This window comes from Myotis myotis, unplaced genomic scaffold (genome assembly GCF_014108235.1).
Source record: "Myotis myotis isolate mMyoMyo1 unplaced genomic scaffold, mMyoMyo1.p scaffold_m19_p_19, whole genome shotgun sequence".
NCBI lineage: Eukaryota > Metazoa > Chordata > Mammalia > Chiroptera > Vespertilionidae > Myotis > Myotis myotis.
In genome coordinates this window covers 42,173,458-42,189,486 of record NW_023416323.1, presented here as the reverse complement: position 1 = coordinate 42,189,486, position 16,029 = coordinate 42,173,458, and the positions used below count along the sequence as shown (strand labels likewise).

At 63.9% G+C, this 16,029-nt stretch overlaps 2 protein-coding genes across 6 annotated transcripts in view; both read right to left on the bottom strand.

Moving 5' to 3' along the window:
* Nucleotides 1-7,730, bottom strand: part of ABCC12 (ATP binding cassette subfamily C member 12) — a 42,003-nt gene extending 34,273 nt beyond the window's left edge. For 3 of the 4 annotated variants that reach the window (XR_004973665.1, XM_036346500.1, XM_036346502.1), the window contains exons 1-3: nucleotides 7,625-7,730; nucleotides 7,420-7,540; nucleotides 1,249-1,418 (exon numbers count right to left, since the gene is read on the bottom strand). Coding sequence is in view for 3 of the 4 variants with exons in the window: in XM_036346500.1 (XP_036202393.1) it covers nucleotides 1,249-1,370 (122 nt within the window). In the remaining variant the exon portion in view is untranslated. Of the gene's footprint in view, nucleotides 1-1,248; nucleotides 1,419-1,588; nucleotides 2,502-7,419; nucleotides 7,541-7,624 lie in introns of those variants that run through there. The other variant, XM_036346501.1, reaches the window with a different exon arrangement.
* A 454-nt stretch (nucleotides 7,731-8,184) lies between these two features.
* ABCC11 (ATP binding cassette subfamily C member 11) overlaps nucleotides 8,185-16,029 on the bottom strand; it is a 42,157-nt gene continuing 34,312 nt past the window's right edge. For both annotated transcript variants that reach the window (XM_036346425.1, XM_036346427.1), the window contains exons 23-30: nucleotides 15,573-15,759; nucleotides 13,759-13,848; nucleotides 12,280-12,469; nucleotides 11,763-11,922; nucleotides 10,455-10,533; nucleotides 9,967-10,080; nucleotides 8,695-8,859; nucleotides 8,185-8,580 (exon numbers count right to left, since the gene is read on the bottom strand). In XM_036346425.1, the coding sequence (XP_036202318.1) occupies nucleotides 8,491-8,580; nucleotides 8,695-8,859; nucleotides 9,967-10,080; nucleotides 10,455-10,533; nucleotides 11,763-11,922; nucleotides 12,280-12,469; nucleotides 13,759-13,848; nucleotides 15,573-15,759 (1,075 nt within the window). In that variant the 3' untranslated portion in view covers nucleotides 8,185-8,490. The remainder of the gene's footprint in view (nucleotides 8,581-8,694; nucleotides 8,860-9,966; nucleotides 10,081-10,454; nucleotides 10,534-11,762; nucleotides 11,923-12,279; nucleotides 12,470-13,758; nucleotides 13,849-15,572; nucleotides 15,760-16,029) is intronic.

Sequence of the window (16,029 nt, the reverse complement as noted above, 5' to 3'; positions counted from 1 at the left end):
GGGAGCTGTGAGCACCTCCTGAACCGCAGCTGTGTCCCCTCTCACCCAAGGACAGGGGGGGTCAAGGAGTGAGGGCTCCACCAATGAATAACGGTGGATGCCTTGATGGGTGGATGGGAGGGTGGGTGGGCGGACGGATGATGGATGGGTGGATGATGGATGGGTGGGCAGATAGATGGGTGAGTGGATAAATGGAGGATGGATGTATGATGGATGGGTGGACAGGTAGATGGGTGAGTGGACAATTGGAGGATGGATGGATAGGTAGATGGGTGGATGGATGAATCACGGATGGATGGACGGATGGATGGATGGATGGATGGGATGGATGAGTGGATAATTGGAGGATGGATGGATGATGGATGTGTGGACAGATAGATGGATAAGTGGACAAATGGAGGATGGATAGATAGATGGATGATGGGTGAGCAGATGGATGGATGATGGATGAATGGACAGATAGATGGATGAGCGGACAATTGGAGGATAGATGGATGATGGATGGGTGGGTGGATGGATGGATGGGTGGGTGGATGGATGGGAGGATGGATGGATGGGAGGATGGATGGATGGGTGGATGGATGGGATGGATGAGTGGACAATTGGAGGATGGATGCATGATGGATGGGTGGATGATGGATGGGTGGATGGATGGGTAGATGGATGGATGGATGGGTGGGTGGATGGATGGGTGGATGGATGGGATGGATGAGTGGACAATTGGAGGATGGATGGATGATGGATGGGTGGATGATGGATGGGTGGATGGATGGGAGGATGGATGGATGGGTGGATGGATGGGATGGATGAGTGGACAATTGGAGGATGGATGCATGATGGATGGGTGGATGATGGATGGGTGGATGGATGGGTGGATGGATGGATGGGTGGGTGGATGGATGGGTGGATGGATGGGATGGGTGAGTGGACAATTGGAGGATGGATGGATGATGGATGGGTGGATGATGGATGGGTGGATGGATGGGAGGATGGATGGATGGGAGGATGGATGGGTAGATGGATGGGAGGATGGATGGATGGGAGGATGGATGGGTAGATGGATGGGAGGATGGATGGATGGATGGGAGGATGGATGGGTGGATGGATGGTGGACGGGAGGATGGATGGGGAGACAAAAGGACAAGCATACAGAGCCCAGCATGGAGAGCAGGGGCAGTGCCCACTCTCCTGATGGACCAGAAACGACTCTTGGCAGCCTGACCTGCCCTCCCCGTCCTCCTCGCTTACCTCGCGTACGGCCTCATGGGGATCATGGTCTTCAGGCTGTGGTCGTATCTCTCTGCAAAGGACCGCCGCCGCCGGCTCCGTTTGTCCAGGTCGGAGATGAGGTAGGGGCCTTCGCCCACCATCCTGCTGGCGGTCCGGAGCCCTGGGCTCGCGGCCGAGGGGCACCGTCACTGCAGAGAGACGAGAGGCTCCCTGGGACCAGGACACTCTGGGACAGCATCAGGCAGCCCCAGGCCCCCAGCCAGCTCCCTGGCCCAACCCTCCGACATGGGCTTACCCACCAGCCTTCCACATTGACGGGGGGGGGTGGCCAAAAAGACACAAAGAGGTTGAAACTAACAGGACGAAAGAAGGAACGCCACAGTAACCATCAGGATGAGGCCCCGAGAGCCTTCCCGTAGCACCTCCACTGGCTCTTCAGTTACCAGCAAGCCCTTCACAGCCCCTCCCCCAAAGTGCTGTGCCCCGGCTTCCCTGGATTCTCTGCAGGAAGGTGGGGGGCTGCCAGCGCCTGCAGGGGTGCTCAGACCCAGAAAACTAAGAAAAGTGGCCTCTCGCCCTTGGCGGGTCCTTGGCTCCCTGAACAGACACAGTCCAGCTCTGGCCAGAGGGGCAGGCGAGGGGACCTGGACCGGGCCCAGGCTGGCACCCACGGCCTCTCTCCCGCTCCCCGCCCGCCCTGTCCCTCCACGGTGTGGAGCGTGGACAGCCCAGCCGTGGCCGTGCCCTGACCTGCCTGTGGCTTCCCACTGCTTCGGGCCCTTCCCTGGCCGCAGTGCCCCGAGGGCTGCGCAGAAGGTGAGCTGAGGGAAGCAGGCGAGCAGGCTGAGAAGAAGGAGCTCATGGCAAGTTCCGAAACCCAACTGGATCCTTTAGGGGAGAGGGAACCCCAGGACCCGAGGATTCCAAGAATCCAGGAAGGCACTGCAGGGCGCACCCGGCGTCCCACGGGAGGATACCCCCTGGCCAACCAGACCAGGCTCCAGGAGCTCAGACGCGGACGAGACGGCCCTCCCGCAGGGCTCCCACCAGCGGCGGGACCTCCGTCCACTCTGAGGGAACAGCAGACAAGCCCAGAGGAGCGTCCTACAGAACACCGCCCCGCGCACCCCAGACGTGTTCGTTCCACGCAAGACACGGGGAGGAGGGGGGGGCGCATCCCACAGGAAAGGCTGCTAAAGAAACGTGACAGCTGAAGCAGCACACGGTCTGCGTTCAGTGCTGCCCCAGGAGAAACAGGAAGGATGTCATTGCAGCCCCAGCCAGTGTGGCTCAGCGGCGAGCGAAGCAGCCTGCAGACTGAAGGGCCCCGGGTTCGATTCCCAGTCAGGGCACAGGCCCGGGTTGCGGGCTCGATCCCCAGTGTGGGGCGTGCAGGAGGCCGCCGACCCATGATTCTCTTTCATCATTGATGTTTGTCTCTCTCCCTCTCCCTTCCTCTCTGAAATCAATAAAAAATATATGTAAAGGATGTCATTGCAACAGCGGGGATGTCTGCACATGGCGGCAGGTTAGGTAACCCATCCCATCCGAGTAAACTATTCATCTTCGCGGCTGTGCGGTTTGATGCTGACGCCGTAACCATCCTGTGTAAGGGAGCAGCCCGTTCTCGGGAGCCACACGGGGCAGCACGTGGAGATGATGAGCAAGGCCTGCCTCTGCTCTCACCGGTCCGGAGAGCCACGCTGCGCCCCGGGAGCGCGACAGGCCGCAGGGTCACTGCGGGTGGGTCGGAGTGGGCGCCGGTGAGGACCTCAGCGCCATTCTTGCTTCTTTCCTGTGGCTTTGGCCTCATCTCACAGCAAGAAGCTGGCGCTGTTTTAGAGAGGTGGCCCTGCAGGGCGGGTCGCTTTCCTCTGGGGATCCGCACGCCGTTTCCCCCGCTCGGTGCCAGCGGCTGCCGCTGTCTCGCCCCCGAGCTGGGCCCAGCCCCCGGAGGCGCCCCGGTCCAGCTAGCCGTCCCCGGACCCTCCATCCTGCTCCTCCCAGGCTGGGCTCCCCGTCCGGGAGGCCGCTCACCTGTGACTTCTGGTTCCCTCACTGTTTTGTGTGAATCCTCACCCCAGGATACTTCCCCCATTGCTTTTCAGAGAGAGCAGGAGGGAGGGAGGGAGGGAGGGAGGGACGGAGGAGTGAGAGGAGAGAGAAACATCCATGTGAGAGAGACACACGTCGATTGGTTGCCTTCTGCATGTGCTCAGACTCGGACCAGGGATCGAACCTGCAACCCAGGTACATGCCCTTGACCGAGAATCGAACCCACAGCCGTTTGGTATGCAGGCTGAGGCTCTAACTGCTGAGCAACACTGGCCAGGCTGATTCCCTGGCTCGTCTCCTGGCAAAGCACCCTGGCAGCAGTGGGCTGGCAGCTGCCTGGAGGGCCCGGATCCGAGATGCCTGCACAGGGGACAGCGTCCCTGGCCAGGTCCTGGAGTCGAGGCCGGACTCGCCCTCCGACACTCCCGGGGGGCTGGACCCTGTGGTGGCTGGCGGCGCGGCAGCTGGGACGCACGCGGCTAGATTCAGCAGTCCCGGGGGAAATGCAACCTTATGCCGGGAAAGCTGCTTGCGCCAACCTCTGTGCCATCTGTGTGCCAACCTCTGCCAGGAGCGAGGCGCTGCCTGGAGTGAGAGTCTGCTTCCTGCGGTCGTGGGGCGGGCGGGGGCTCCTGATGAGCTGGGGGGAGCGCCTGAGGCCCCGACCGCATCCCCAGGACCCTTCCTGGCCGGCCTCCTCCGCTGGGAGCACCTGGGCGGGGGGGAGTGGGGGGGACAGGCCCCGGCATCCTCTGCTCACCGGTGGGGTCCTCACCTGACAACAGGCTGGACAAGCAGACACGGCAAGGTCTCCGCTCAGAGCAGAGTACAAACTGGCACATCTCGGACCCCATGCAACTCCCAGTCCATGTTCTTTGGGCTGCACATATTTTTAAAATGTCTTAAATTTGAATTAGGAGATACCACAGTAACAGAAAAAACAGACCCGTGTCCTGTGTCCGACACCCGGGAGCACTGTCTGCCCCTGCCGCTGCAGGCGGCACGTGCTGGGCAGCGTCCACCCCTCTGGCAGGGCACGCAGGCTCCGGTTTGCCGCAGGCCCCACCCTTCCCTATTGTCCCCCGACGCTGGGGTCTGGGTGGCATGGCCCATCTGCCAGGGGACATTTGTCATCACGTTTGCCATACTGTCCTGAGAGCAGATTCGTTCTTCTCTTTCCTTGATTCGCTCCAAAGAGGGAGGGCCGCTGGCACCCAGAGGGCGTTGCAGGACGAGAGGCTCCCACGGCTCGGAGCTGTGCTATTTTTGCCTCTAACCCAGAAAACGGGCCGCGAGTGCTGTCGTGTTTGAGGACTGGACTCCGAGTTTCCCGCCGCCCATCGTGGACACCTTTCCAACCAAAAGCAAGTGCACTTTCCACCACAAACCTTCCTGTCCCTTTAACTAGTCTGTTCTCAATTCAGAGCCGCCCAGATTGCCAGGATCTGATGGTCTCAGGCCTTCCCCCCCTCACAGCCCCTCCCCCTTCATGGAGCCACCCCCCCCCCTGCCCCTCAGAGGGGAAGCTGTCCGAAGTCCCCGTCCTCACCGCCCCACCTCCCCTCCAGCTGTCCCCGCACCCACGTTGGCATCAGACCCCCGGGAAGGGCCCTGATGTTGGAGAGGGAGGAGGGGGAAGGAGCCAGGGGAGGCTGCAGGGGGGGACAAAGCCTGGGCTGCAGTGGGGAGGGGGCTCCACTAAAGTGCCCTCGGCCCCAGAGGCCCCCACGGTAGCAGTGATGGGTCCCCATGAGGGCACCCCTCCAGCTGGAGAGGTCGGGGCGAGACTGGAGGAGGGGAACTGCTTTAGACCTGACCCTGCGAGCCGCACAGACGTGGGGCCGCAATTCAGGATTTTTAACAATAAATCACGTGATTAAATCGGGAACAGGACAGTGTGTGAGAGTGAGTGACTGAGAGGTGTGTGTGAGTGTGAATGTGACTGTGAGGGAATGTGTGTGAGAGAGAGAGAGAGAGGGGCTGTGAGGTGTGACTGAGTGTGAGTGAATGTGTGTGAGGTGTGAGTACATATATGTGTGTGTGTGTGACTGAGGTGTGAGTGTGTGACTATGAGGTGTGTGCTGTGTGAGTGTATGTCTGTGTGAGTGTGAGTGAATGTGTGTGAGTGTGTGTGTGAGTATATGTGAGGTGTGACTGTGAGTGTGAGAGACTGGGGTGTGAGTGTGAGTGTGAGTGTGCGGTCCCAGTGGGAAGCCCGCTGGCACTGCTGCCTTTCCGTGGACGAGGCCGAGGCTGCGAGGGGAGGAGCCAGGCCATGGGCTGGAGGCGTCCCACGTCCCCCCTGGGCCAGGGCCCTGCAACGGAGGCATTACCTGGGCAGAAAGGCGGGCAGAGGGCAGAGGGCGGCGGGCAGAGCTCGGGCTCCCGGGGGGCCCGTCCCTCTCTCCACCGCTCACACTCGCTGGCCTCCGCTGCCTGGAGTCCCCTCCAACTGCCACTCAACTGCCGCCCCCAACCCCGGCGGACGGAACTCTGGGGCCCAGCATTCCTTCTGCCGCGTTAAAGGCACCATCCCCCGAGGGCCACCGGCCTGTCCCAGCCCCTGGGGGAGGAGAGGCCCTCCAGCCCCATCCTGCGCGTGAGGAGACCCCTGCCCCCTGCCCCCTGCACCTGCCCCCTGCGCCTGCCCCCTGCGCCCAGAGCAGAGGCCACCAGGTCAGGGTGCGGGGAGGCCACTCCTCAGCACAGACTCCTTCCTCCCTCCCGCTCACTGAGCCCCAAGCAAACGGCCATTTGAGCTCCAGTTTTTCTTGTGAAACGGAAGTCGGGGGCTGGGACTAACGCTAACTCTTGACCATGAGCCGGTCCTGTGGGCCTCATGTCGCCCCCTCGCCCGGGGCAGGGGCCTCTGCGGTCTCCGACCCCCACGTGCCTGCCCGGCCGCCCAGCACCTGCCCTGCTCAGAGCCGGAAAGGAGCGAAACCTCTGGATCCAGATAGAACCCGTGATCTAGTTTTAAGCACCACTTAGACCCTCGGAGGCCTCTCCCTCCCGCTCGCGGGCTGACAGCTCTTCGGGAGCGTGTAGAGCCACCCGATCCTCTCCTGCTCGCACCCTGGCCGCGGCCTCCCTGCTGGCGTTTCTGGGGATGCAGTTCCCAGGGGAGGAGGCCCGCGCCGCTTCTCTCCCGGCCCAGAGGCGGCGGGAGGGGGAGCCGGCCCTGTCCGCGTGGAGCACAGGCCGGCCAGGAGGTCCGGAGGCCTCCCGTTCTCGTGTTCTCAGAACAGCGTTTCTGACCGTAAATGAAACTCACCGGGCGGCAGAGCTCACGGTCGCCCTGAAACTGGGTCCTCAAAACAGGCATCGGAAGCAGGCGTGGGCCCCGGCTGCTGGAGTCCGCGGCTGAGCTTGGGCCCTCGGACCCAAGGGTCGGGGTTTGGTGCCGCTCAAGGGCACGTACCTGGGTTGCAGGCTGGATCCCCGGCCCTGGTCGGGGTGCGTGCAGGAGGCAGCCAGTCGATGTGTCTCTCTCACGTGGGTGTTTCTCTCTGTGTGTCTCTCCCCGTGGGAATGGGGTCCCTTTCCTGCCCTGGGCCTGGAGCGTGAGCGCGGTCCCTGGTGGATTTCCGTGGATCTCCTTCCCGCATTGTGTGGGGGGAGGCTGCCACCTGCTGGCCACTGCGAGAGCAGGTGTTTGCAGAGCGCTTTCTCCCCTGGGCAGCTCTGGGAGCGGACAGGGCAGGGGAGCAGGGGCACCTCCAACCTGCAGACCCTGCAGGGGTGAGATGAGGGGGGAGGGCCAGGCACTCCTCGGGGCCCAAGAAGGAAAGGCAGCACCGAGGGGAAGGGCTCAGCCGGCACAGGGACGGGCCCTGGGGGGGGGGGGGGGGGGCGGGGGAGCAGGTGCTGTCCCAGCAGCCGGACAGGAACAGGCGTGAGGCAGCCTGTGAGGAGCCAGGCTGGGCTTTCCCCTCGGTGGGTCCTGCTCCGCCTGGAACAGTCTTTCCTTTCCCGAGCCGTTTCATCCGAGCACAGGTCTGTTCCTCTCTCAGGTCTCAGCACCCGCAGCCTCCCCTCCGCCAGGAAGCCCGCTGGGACTGTCCTCGCCCCCCGCCCCCTCCTCGCCCCCTGCCCCTGGTTCTGTTCACTCGTTTGCTGTTGACTCACGCTCACCAGGCAGATCCCATGAGGGCAGGGACGTCTTGCACCCCAGCACCCCCTCAGTGCAAGAAGCAGAGCAGGAAATCTTTGTGTGCGGAACTGCTTTTCTCGTGGCAGAACCAGACACTGTCAGCTGAAAACAAAGAAAATAAAACACTTTGAAACCTGTGTCCCCACAATGAAGAGGTCTCCCCAGAGGTAAATTGAAAATAATTACCTTTATTGATGCATCTGTAACCGCTGTGTGGGGTCTTCTTTACAGTCATCATAGGTTATGAATGAACTCTTTACTCCACCCACCCATGCTCTCACCAGGAAACAAGCAGACAGCAGGCAGACAGCTCCTGTGTGGGGCCTGCCCCGCCTCCCATCCACGCCTCCTTTGTGTGGGCGGAGCGTTTATTTCGGAGAAGCGACCTCTTCCGTCCTCAGTGTCTGCGACTGGGGCAGCTGAGCCCATCCCGGGCCCGGGTGTGGGCGCGTGACAGGCCTGCCAGCAGCCGAGCGCGTGATGGGCTCATGGCTGAGCACGGGACCCACGTCAGCCCAGAGCTGTGGCCTGGAGCCTCTGCGGGGATCGCCGGGGGTTCCCATCGGGAGCCGGGCGGGTGGGCCTCGAGCCCAGGGCTGCTGGCAGCCACGCTGCGCCGCGAGGAGGGCGGGAGGCAGCCGTCCCGCCCGGCACCCCCTGAGCTTCCCTCCCGGGGCCGCCGAGCCCCTTTGCCGGGAGTCAGTGTGAGGCCCTCCCCGCAGCTGACGCAGAGAGCAGAACGGGGCGACTTTTTTTACTTTTATTCTTTTTTACAAAATCAGTACATCATTGGCAACACTTCGCACACAGGCCGGGAATCACAGCCTGGTGAGAGCGCGCCACACGCCCGTGAGAGACACGCGGACCCTCGCCCTCGCGGTCTCGGAGGACGCTGGGGTCTCAGGTTTGGGGGCCACAGAGCGGCCGTCCAGGCTTCGCTCCCGTCTCCTATTCCATCCCCGCTGCGCCCCTCTGCCACGTCCGCCCGGCTCTGGCTCTCTGCCGTCTCTGCCCCCGCAGGCCGCGGGCTGTCCGCTGGGGACCCGTCGCCCTCAGCCCTGCGAAGTGGCCGTCCTCAGCAGGGCTGCGAACATGGACCCCGGCTTCCGCTGCAGGGCCTCCGGCCGGTCGAACTCCACAACCTGGAGAGGAGGGAGGGAGGGACAGGGCACCGCTGAGCCCCGGCCCAAAGGGCCCGCAGGCCTCCCGGGCGCCGGCCGAGGGGCGCCCTCCCTGGGGCCCGGGACGCCCGTCACCTTCCCGTTGTCCATGACCAGGATGCGGTCGCAGCCGAGCACGGTGGTGATGCGGTGGGCGATGATGAGCACTGTGCAGCCCCGGAAGGCCTCGCGGATCGTGCGCTGGATCAGCGTGTCGGTCTCTGAGTCGATGGAGGCGGTGGCTTCGTCAATGAGGATGATCTGGTGGCGACAGAACCGGTGGCAGCAGGGCTAGGCTGGGGTGGCTCAGTGGATAGAGCGTCAGCCTACAGACCGAAGGGTCCCAGGTTTGATTCCCGGTCAGGGCACAGGCCTGGGTGCGGGCTCCATCCCCAGTGTGGGGCGGGCAGGAGGCGGCCGGTCCATGATTCTCTCTCATCATGGATGCTTCTCTCTCTCTCTCTCCCTTCCCTTCCTCTCTGAAACCAATAAAATAGATTATAAAATAAATAAAAATTAAAAAGAGCAGGTGGGGGCGGCCTCGTGGGCCCGAGACCGGGTCCGGTCCTGCGCCGGCCACCAGCTCGCCAAGACACGGAGAGCTTTGGGCTGAGTCCGGGCCCCGCTGGCTCCCGTCACTGGTGACCCCGCAGCCCCGCCCGCCGAGAGGGACATGCTTAGCGGCGGCGGCGCGCGGGCAGGTCTTGCTCTAGGAACCGCCTTCCTCTTTGCGGGATGGACGCAGAGCAGTGTCCCCCCCCCAGGCGGGCACCCCCCGGCCATTTGTTGTTCTTGCCACAGCACCGCTGTGTGTGTCTCCCCGGCACGCACGGGAGGCGCAACCAGCCCAGGGGGAGGGGCTTCCTGGGTGCCGCTGGTTACGGTCAGGCTCCGTAGAAAGAGGGCGTCGCGAGTAAACCAGCGGCCACGGGTGTGACAAAAGCCACGCATGCACGTGTGAGTGTGCAGGGTGTGCCCGTGTGTATGTGTGTCCCTGCACGTGTGTGCGTGCTTCTGTTTGCCTCTGGTTTGCTTGTGAGAGAAAGCACTCTCCCAAGAGCCCACGCAGCCGCGGTGAGGTGACGGTGACATTGTCTGGGAACAGTGATGGCGTTTCAGACCCAGGGAGCTCCCCGGACGGCTGACGCGAGTCCCCCCTAAGCAGGCCCATGTTTTAAGGGGGTCGTGTGGTGGCAGCTGCGAGGCTCTGGCCTCGGGCTTTCTGGTTCTGGGGCAGACGTACTTCAGTGTGGGTGCAGGATGTGGGGGCTGAGGGCCCGGGCTGAACCCCGCCACGCCTCCCCCCTGCCACCCCCACACACACACACACACGCACGCACACGCAGGCCATGGCGCCGGGCGCCGCACCTTGGAGTTGCGCAGGAGGGCGCGGGCGATGCAGAGCAGCTGCCTCTGCCCCACCGAGAAGTTCTCGCCGTTCTCCTCCACCTCCGCCTGCAGCCTTTGCGGAAACTTCGTGATCTGCGAGTCGGGCGGACAAGGGAGGTCACGCGGGCCTGCGGGCGCGGCGGGCGGATCGGATCGGGCGGCCCCTGTGCCTGGCGCCCCTCCTCGTCTCTGCGCCGCTCTCCTCCCCACCCACACCGGCAGGATCCCGCAGCGCCAGTGCCCTGTCCTAGAGGCCTGGCCCTGCCCCTGGAGCCGCTGCCGGTCGCAGGCCTTTGCCTTTCCCCCTCCCCCACCTCTGCTGTGTCCTCAGCCCACACTGAGCCTGCCCCCTGGTGTCCCGGTGTCGTCCCATCTCATGAGACGGGTCCTCCGTGCGGAGCGCGTCTGTAGTGCCGGGTGGAGGCGCCTGCGGGAGAGCGGCCAAGCCCGGTCCCGGCTCCGCTCACCGTCCTGCTCAGGAAGGTCCTCTCCAGGGCGCCCCAGATCTGCTCGTCCGTGTGCCGGTCAAAGGGGTCCAGGTTCAACCTGCCCAGGGAGGAGGCCGTGCTCGGTAACCACCCGACTGGGCAGCCTGTCCCGTCCCCGGCAAGGGCGAGGGCCCGGGGTTACAGACGCCACGGACCCCATGACGGGCATTTCCTGGGCCGGGTGGTACCTGTCCCTTCTGCAGGCAGCAGCCGGGTTCTGTTTGGGGCCACCTGTCCCCCAGCCCCCAAGCCCTGGGGCTTAGGTGGGGCTCTCTCTCGGGGGTGAGCAAGTCAGCACGCGGCAGCCCCCGGCCACAGGCAAATCCCGGCTGCGGGGACCAGCCGGGTGGAAGTCACCACAGAGTGTGACTTGGGATGGTTGGGGCGATCCCTGCAGAAAGGTTTGCTGCTCCTCTGACTGACAGGAGAGGCTCAGCCGTCCCCCAGGAGGGACGCGGGGAGTCCCCAAAACCCTCGCTGAGGTCCAGAGATGACTGGGCCTTGGACCAGCCTCGGCCTCCCCGGGATCGCAGCTGAAAGAGGACTTTGTAGCTTAGCCGTTGGCGGGGTGTGTGTGTGTGTGTGCGTTGGTTAAAACACACGTGACATGTTTGTCCTTGTAGCCGTCTGTGAGCCTACAATTCAGTGGCATTAAACACATTCCCCATGTGTGTGACCACCCCTGACATGCACCGTCCTCAACAAACACCCCGCCTCCGACAACTGCCCCTAAAATCTTAAAGAACGGATTTACTTCTCTCAGAAAAAGCGGGGCTGCTACCGAACGGGCGTGAGGACATGGTGTGGCCTGGTGTTTGGCGACAGGCCGCAAGCGGTGGGAGGGCAGCGCTGGGGCGTGTTCCTGCGAAAGCGTGAGACCAGGAGAGCGCCCGGCCGGCAGGCCTCGGTGGCTGAGCATCAACCCGTGAACCGGGCGGTCACAGTCCGATTCCCGGTCAGGGCACAGGCCCGGATTGCGGGCTCCATCCCCAGCAGGAGGCGCGCAGGAGGCAGCCGGTCCGTGATTCTCTCTCATCATGGATGTTTCTATCTCTCCCTCTCTCCTCCTCTCAGAAATCAATAAAAATATATTTAAAACAAACAAACAAAAAAACAACACCTTGCAAATGTTCGGGCATCGAAGTCCACCAGGTGGATACCAGGGTCTCTGGATCTTCAGACGCCGCTCATGAGGTGGGCCAGGTGGGCACGAGGGGCCCAGAAACGGACAGCCCTCCAGCCCTGACCTCCGGTCCTCTCCCCCGGGGGGCCCAGGCCAGCACACACCTGATGGTCCCCGAGAACAGGACGGGGTCCTGAGGGACGACGGACAGCTTGGACCGCAGGTCCTCCAGGCTGACGCCGCTGATGTCCACGCCGTCGATGAGGATCCGGCCCGCCGCGGCCTCCACCAGGCGGAAGAGCGCCATCCCCAAGGAGGACTTCCCTGTTGGGGCGGGAACAAGCAGGGCGTCGCTTCCTGAACCCGCCCGGGGCCGGCCCAGGGGACCCCCGGCGTGCACACCAGCGCGCTCCCGCCAGCCTCCTGGGTCCTTCGCGACGCTCCTCACCCCTGCAGTTCCCTCCTCTGTTTCCCTGTCTGATGACTCGCCCGCCACGAGTCCCTCCCCGAGGCCCACGACAGCAGGGACTCCGGGTGCTACTGGCTGGTGTCTGGGACAGGACCCAGCATGACGGGAGGGTCAGCGAACCCCTGCGGGGTGCCTGCGCGAACCCCTGCCTGAGAACAGGTGGACACCCTGAGGCCCAGATGGAGGAGGAGGTGCCCAGACAAGCCGCTCACCGGAGCCGGTCCGGCCCACGATGCCCACCACCTCCTGGCCGTGGATGGTCAGGCTGATGCCCTTGAGGACGATGGGGGTGTTGTTGCGGTATCTCATCTGATAGTCCTGGAAGCAGACCTCCCCGCGCTGCGGCCACCCGGCCGGGCAGCTCACGCCTCCCACGTGCGGCGGAGCCTCGGGGACGCACAGCTCGTGTTCGAGGAAAGAGAAAGTGGCCGGTCGTTACCACCTGCCTCTGCCCAGCCCTGCGGACCTCGGCTGCGCCCCGAGCGTGGGACCGCCCCAGCCACCCTGCCTCGGGGTCAAGCCCCCGGCTGTGTGATCAGAGGGACACCCCAGGCCATCCCTGCCCCCAGCTCTGTCCCCAAAGAGGGGGACGCCCTAGAGCTGCGTCCTTGCTGTTAACACGGAGAACTCTCTAACGCAGTGCCCGGCGTGCGAGAGAAACAGAACCAGAGCAACGCCAGCCCGGGCAGCGGGGCGTCCCCGCGGGGCGCGTCTCAGCGCGGAGCCCCGGCCCTCGCGGGCTCCCTGTCCCCGCCCTGCGAGCTGGGCTTTGTCAGACGCGTTTCACAGGCTCGGACAGCGCCAAGGACTGGCTCGCGACAGCACAGCTGGCGGGGGGACGGCGTGGACTCCGGCCCAGGCTGCCTGAGCCACGTGCCCGACGCCACGCCAAGCGCAGCGGGCGTGTTGGGAGGAAACAGCGATGGAGAAGACGCAGGGCCGCAGCTGCGAGCCACAGCGCCCGGCTGCCCGCACGGTGCCACCACAGCGCCCCTCGGGGTGAGACCCGGCTGTGCGGCTCACGCGTTCGCTCACGGAGCAGGCAGGGCACCCGGCCTCGGAGGCCTCGACCGCCCGGCGGTGTCACCGCGAGCAAGTGCTCCGCCGGCAGAGCCTCCGTGTCCTCCTCCGGGCAACGGGGCCCAGCACGCGACGGCCTCCCGCGGGGCCGCGTGACTCGTGAGATCATCTGTGCGTCGTAGCATCGAGCCTTTCCTGGGGCCGGGCCGGCCAGGAGCTGCCTGTGTCCATGTGTTAATCTCTGCAACCACCAGCGGGGGAGCTACTGTGACCCGTCCCATGTCAGAGGCCGCACAGCCGATTCGGTGGCAAAGCTTAGACCTGAACCCGGGTGATCTGGCCCCCAGGCCTGCGCCCAGCTGCTGCGGCACAAACAGACGCGGTCGCACGCCAGGCCTCGCTGTCGTCCCTGCTCTCCGACGGGGCAAGCTCCCATTTCTACGAGGGGAAGCTCCCTCCCTCCACATCCGGGATGCTGGCCCGCAGAGAGGCCGGCGGACATGAGCCGCCAGGAGTGGAGGAGCCCCCAGGAGAGAGGAGACACGGAGGGCGGGAGGGGAGGGCGGGCGGGAGGCCGGGCCCCAGGGGCCTCCCGGGAAAGCCTCGGGGCCCCGGGGACGGGCAGAGACCTCCAGGGGAGCCCGGCTCACCGGACCCGGGCCCGCGCCCACCTTCATGTACTGCAGCATCCGCTCCACCGCCGTGAAGTAGGCCTCCGTCTCCGAACCCACGCGTGTCGTGGCCTGGAAGTTGGACGCCAGCTGGAAGGGAGGAGACCGGCAGTCGGGCGACCCGCCCTGGGAACAGGAGCGCTCCAAGCTCTCGGTTCCTCTCGCAGCGGTCCGGGAGGGCTGGCGTTCGTCTGGCGTGGATTCCGCGTGTCTGACATGCACCGACCCCCACGTTCACACACGTGCCTCCCACGTCCACGCTCCATTGCCTCCCGGTGCAGACACAGTCCTGGCACAGGCGGTCACGGACTGGCCCAGAGTCGCGCCGCCCGTGTGGCAGAGCCCGGGCGACTCACGCATCCTGACCACACGTTCTTTCTTATTTTTTCAGATATTTTATTGGTTTCAGAGAGGAAGGGAGAGGGAGAGAGAGACAGAAACATCAATGATGAGAGAGAATCATCCACCGGCTGCCCCTTGCTGGGAATCAAGCCCGCAACCTGGGCCTGTGCCCTGACCGGAGAGTCGAACCCTGACCTCCTAGGGCAGTGATGGCGAACCTTCTGAGCTCGGCGTGTCAGCGTTTTGAAAAACCCTAACTTAACTCTGGGGCTGTGTCACATATAGACATTTTTTGATCTTTGCAACCATAGTAAAACAAAGATATATTTTTGACATTTATCTTATAGATTTAAATGCCATTAACAAAGAAAAATCAACCAAAAAAATGAGTTCGCGTGTCGCCTCTGACACGCGTGTCATAGGTTCGCCATCACTGTCCTAGGTCAGTGCTCAACCACTAAACTACACTGGCCAGGCCCGACCACACATTCTTAATCACTGCTGTGCCCCACGGGGCGTGGCAGGAACGCAGTGGAGCAAAGCCCAGCAGGCACCTGGCTCAGCATCGGCCCAGGCCCAGCTCCCAGTAAATCCCTCTGTGGTCGCACCGGCCCGCTGAGTGGGAGCACCACACAGCCATCCGCGTGGCCCGCGCATGGGGGCAGGTTCTGCACACAGGCCCGGATGAGGGTGCGTGCCCGCTTCGGGGCTCACCAAGGGGCCAATGGGGCCCTCTGCTTACCCGGAGGAGGCGTCAGCCTTGGGCGCACAGCTCTGAACCAGCGAGAGACAAAGCCATGCGAACACAGGGGACGGTCCATGAACCCCGGGGAGAGGCGCCCAGGCCAGCAGCCAGCGTTCCTTCGAGTCAGCCTCCCGCAGGCGTCTGTGGCCGTGAACCTGACCAGCCATCCCTTCCCCCCCGAGCCCGGGAGGGACGCTGACAGCACATCAGGACCCCCTCGACACCCTGATTCAAGCTAGATTCCCAGACCCCGTGCTCTGGAGCGGGGTCAGCGGGCTGAGGAAGCCTGCAGGAGCAGGGACCCCTCCCTCTTCAGCCGCCTCCCCACATCAGTCGGGAGAGTGACAGCTGGGTCAGGGTATGACAGCAACATGAAGCGACACCAGCCAGGCAACCGAGAGGCCAGCGTCCTTGGCCTGGCTCTGCTTCTAACGCTCTGTCCATTCAAACAACCCCTCCTCCTCTCTGGGCCTCAGTTTCCCCACCCGCGCGTAGAGGCTGGACCCTGCCGTCCGCTCGCCTTCAGTTCCTACGTCCTCTGCCTCGGGTGGTCTTTCATGCAGGCGTCCCCGCTCAGAGGGGCCAAGGAAGCCAAGCAGCAGATCCAGAAGGCCCAGCATGTGGCTCACGTCACGTGGTCTCCCGTGGCCAAGTCCCAGGCAGAACCACCATCCTGCCCGCGCTCACCACCCCGAGCCCGCTGTCCCGCCCCCGCCCGCCCCCTCACCTGCAGGATGAGGCTGATGGTCAAGGCTTGGAAGGAGTGGGAGGCCGAGGACATCCCGAGGGCCACGAACAAGGCCACGGCCAGGGTCACCAGGTTGGCCATAAGCTCCAACCTCAGCGACACCCAGCGTGTGGAGAACAGGAACATCAGCTGGTAGTTATTGTGCACGTCGTTCAGCCTGTTAAACCTCGAGGGAAGGGACACGCGGAGCCACCGTGTTGGTCTGTCCAAGAGCTTCCCAAGGTCACCCCTCGGCCGCCACTCCCACCCACCCACATAGCCTGACCTCCCTTTTTTTGTCGCCTCCCCCCCCCCCCTTGGGTATTGTTTTCATTGCTTTTCAGGGTGGAGAAGGAGGAGCGGGAGGGAGAGAGAGGAACAGCGACGTGAGAGAGACACATCGATTGGTTGCCTCCTGCGCGCACCCCGACCAGTGCCGGGATCAAACCTGCAACCC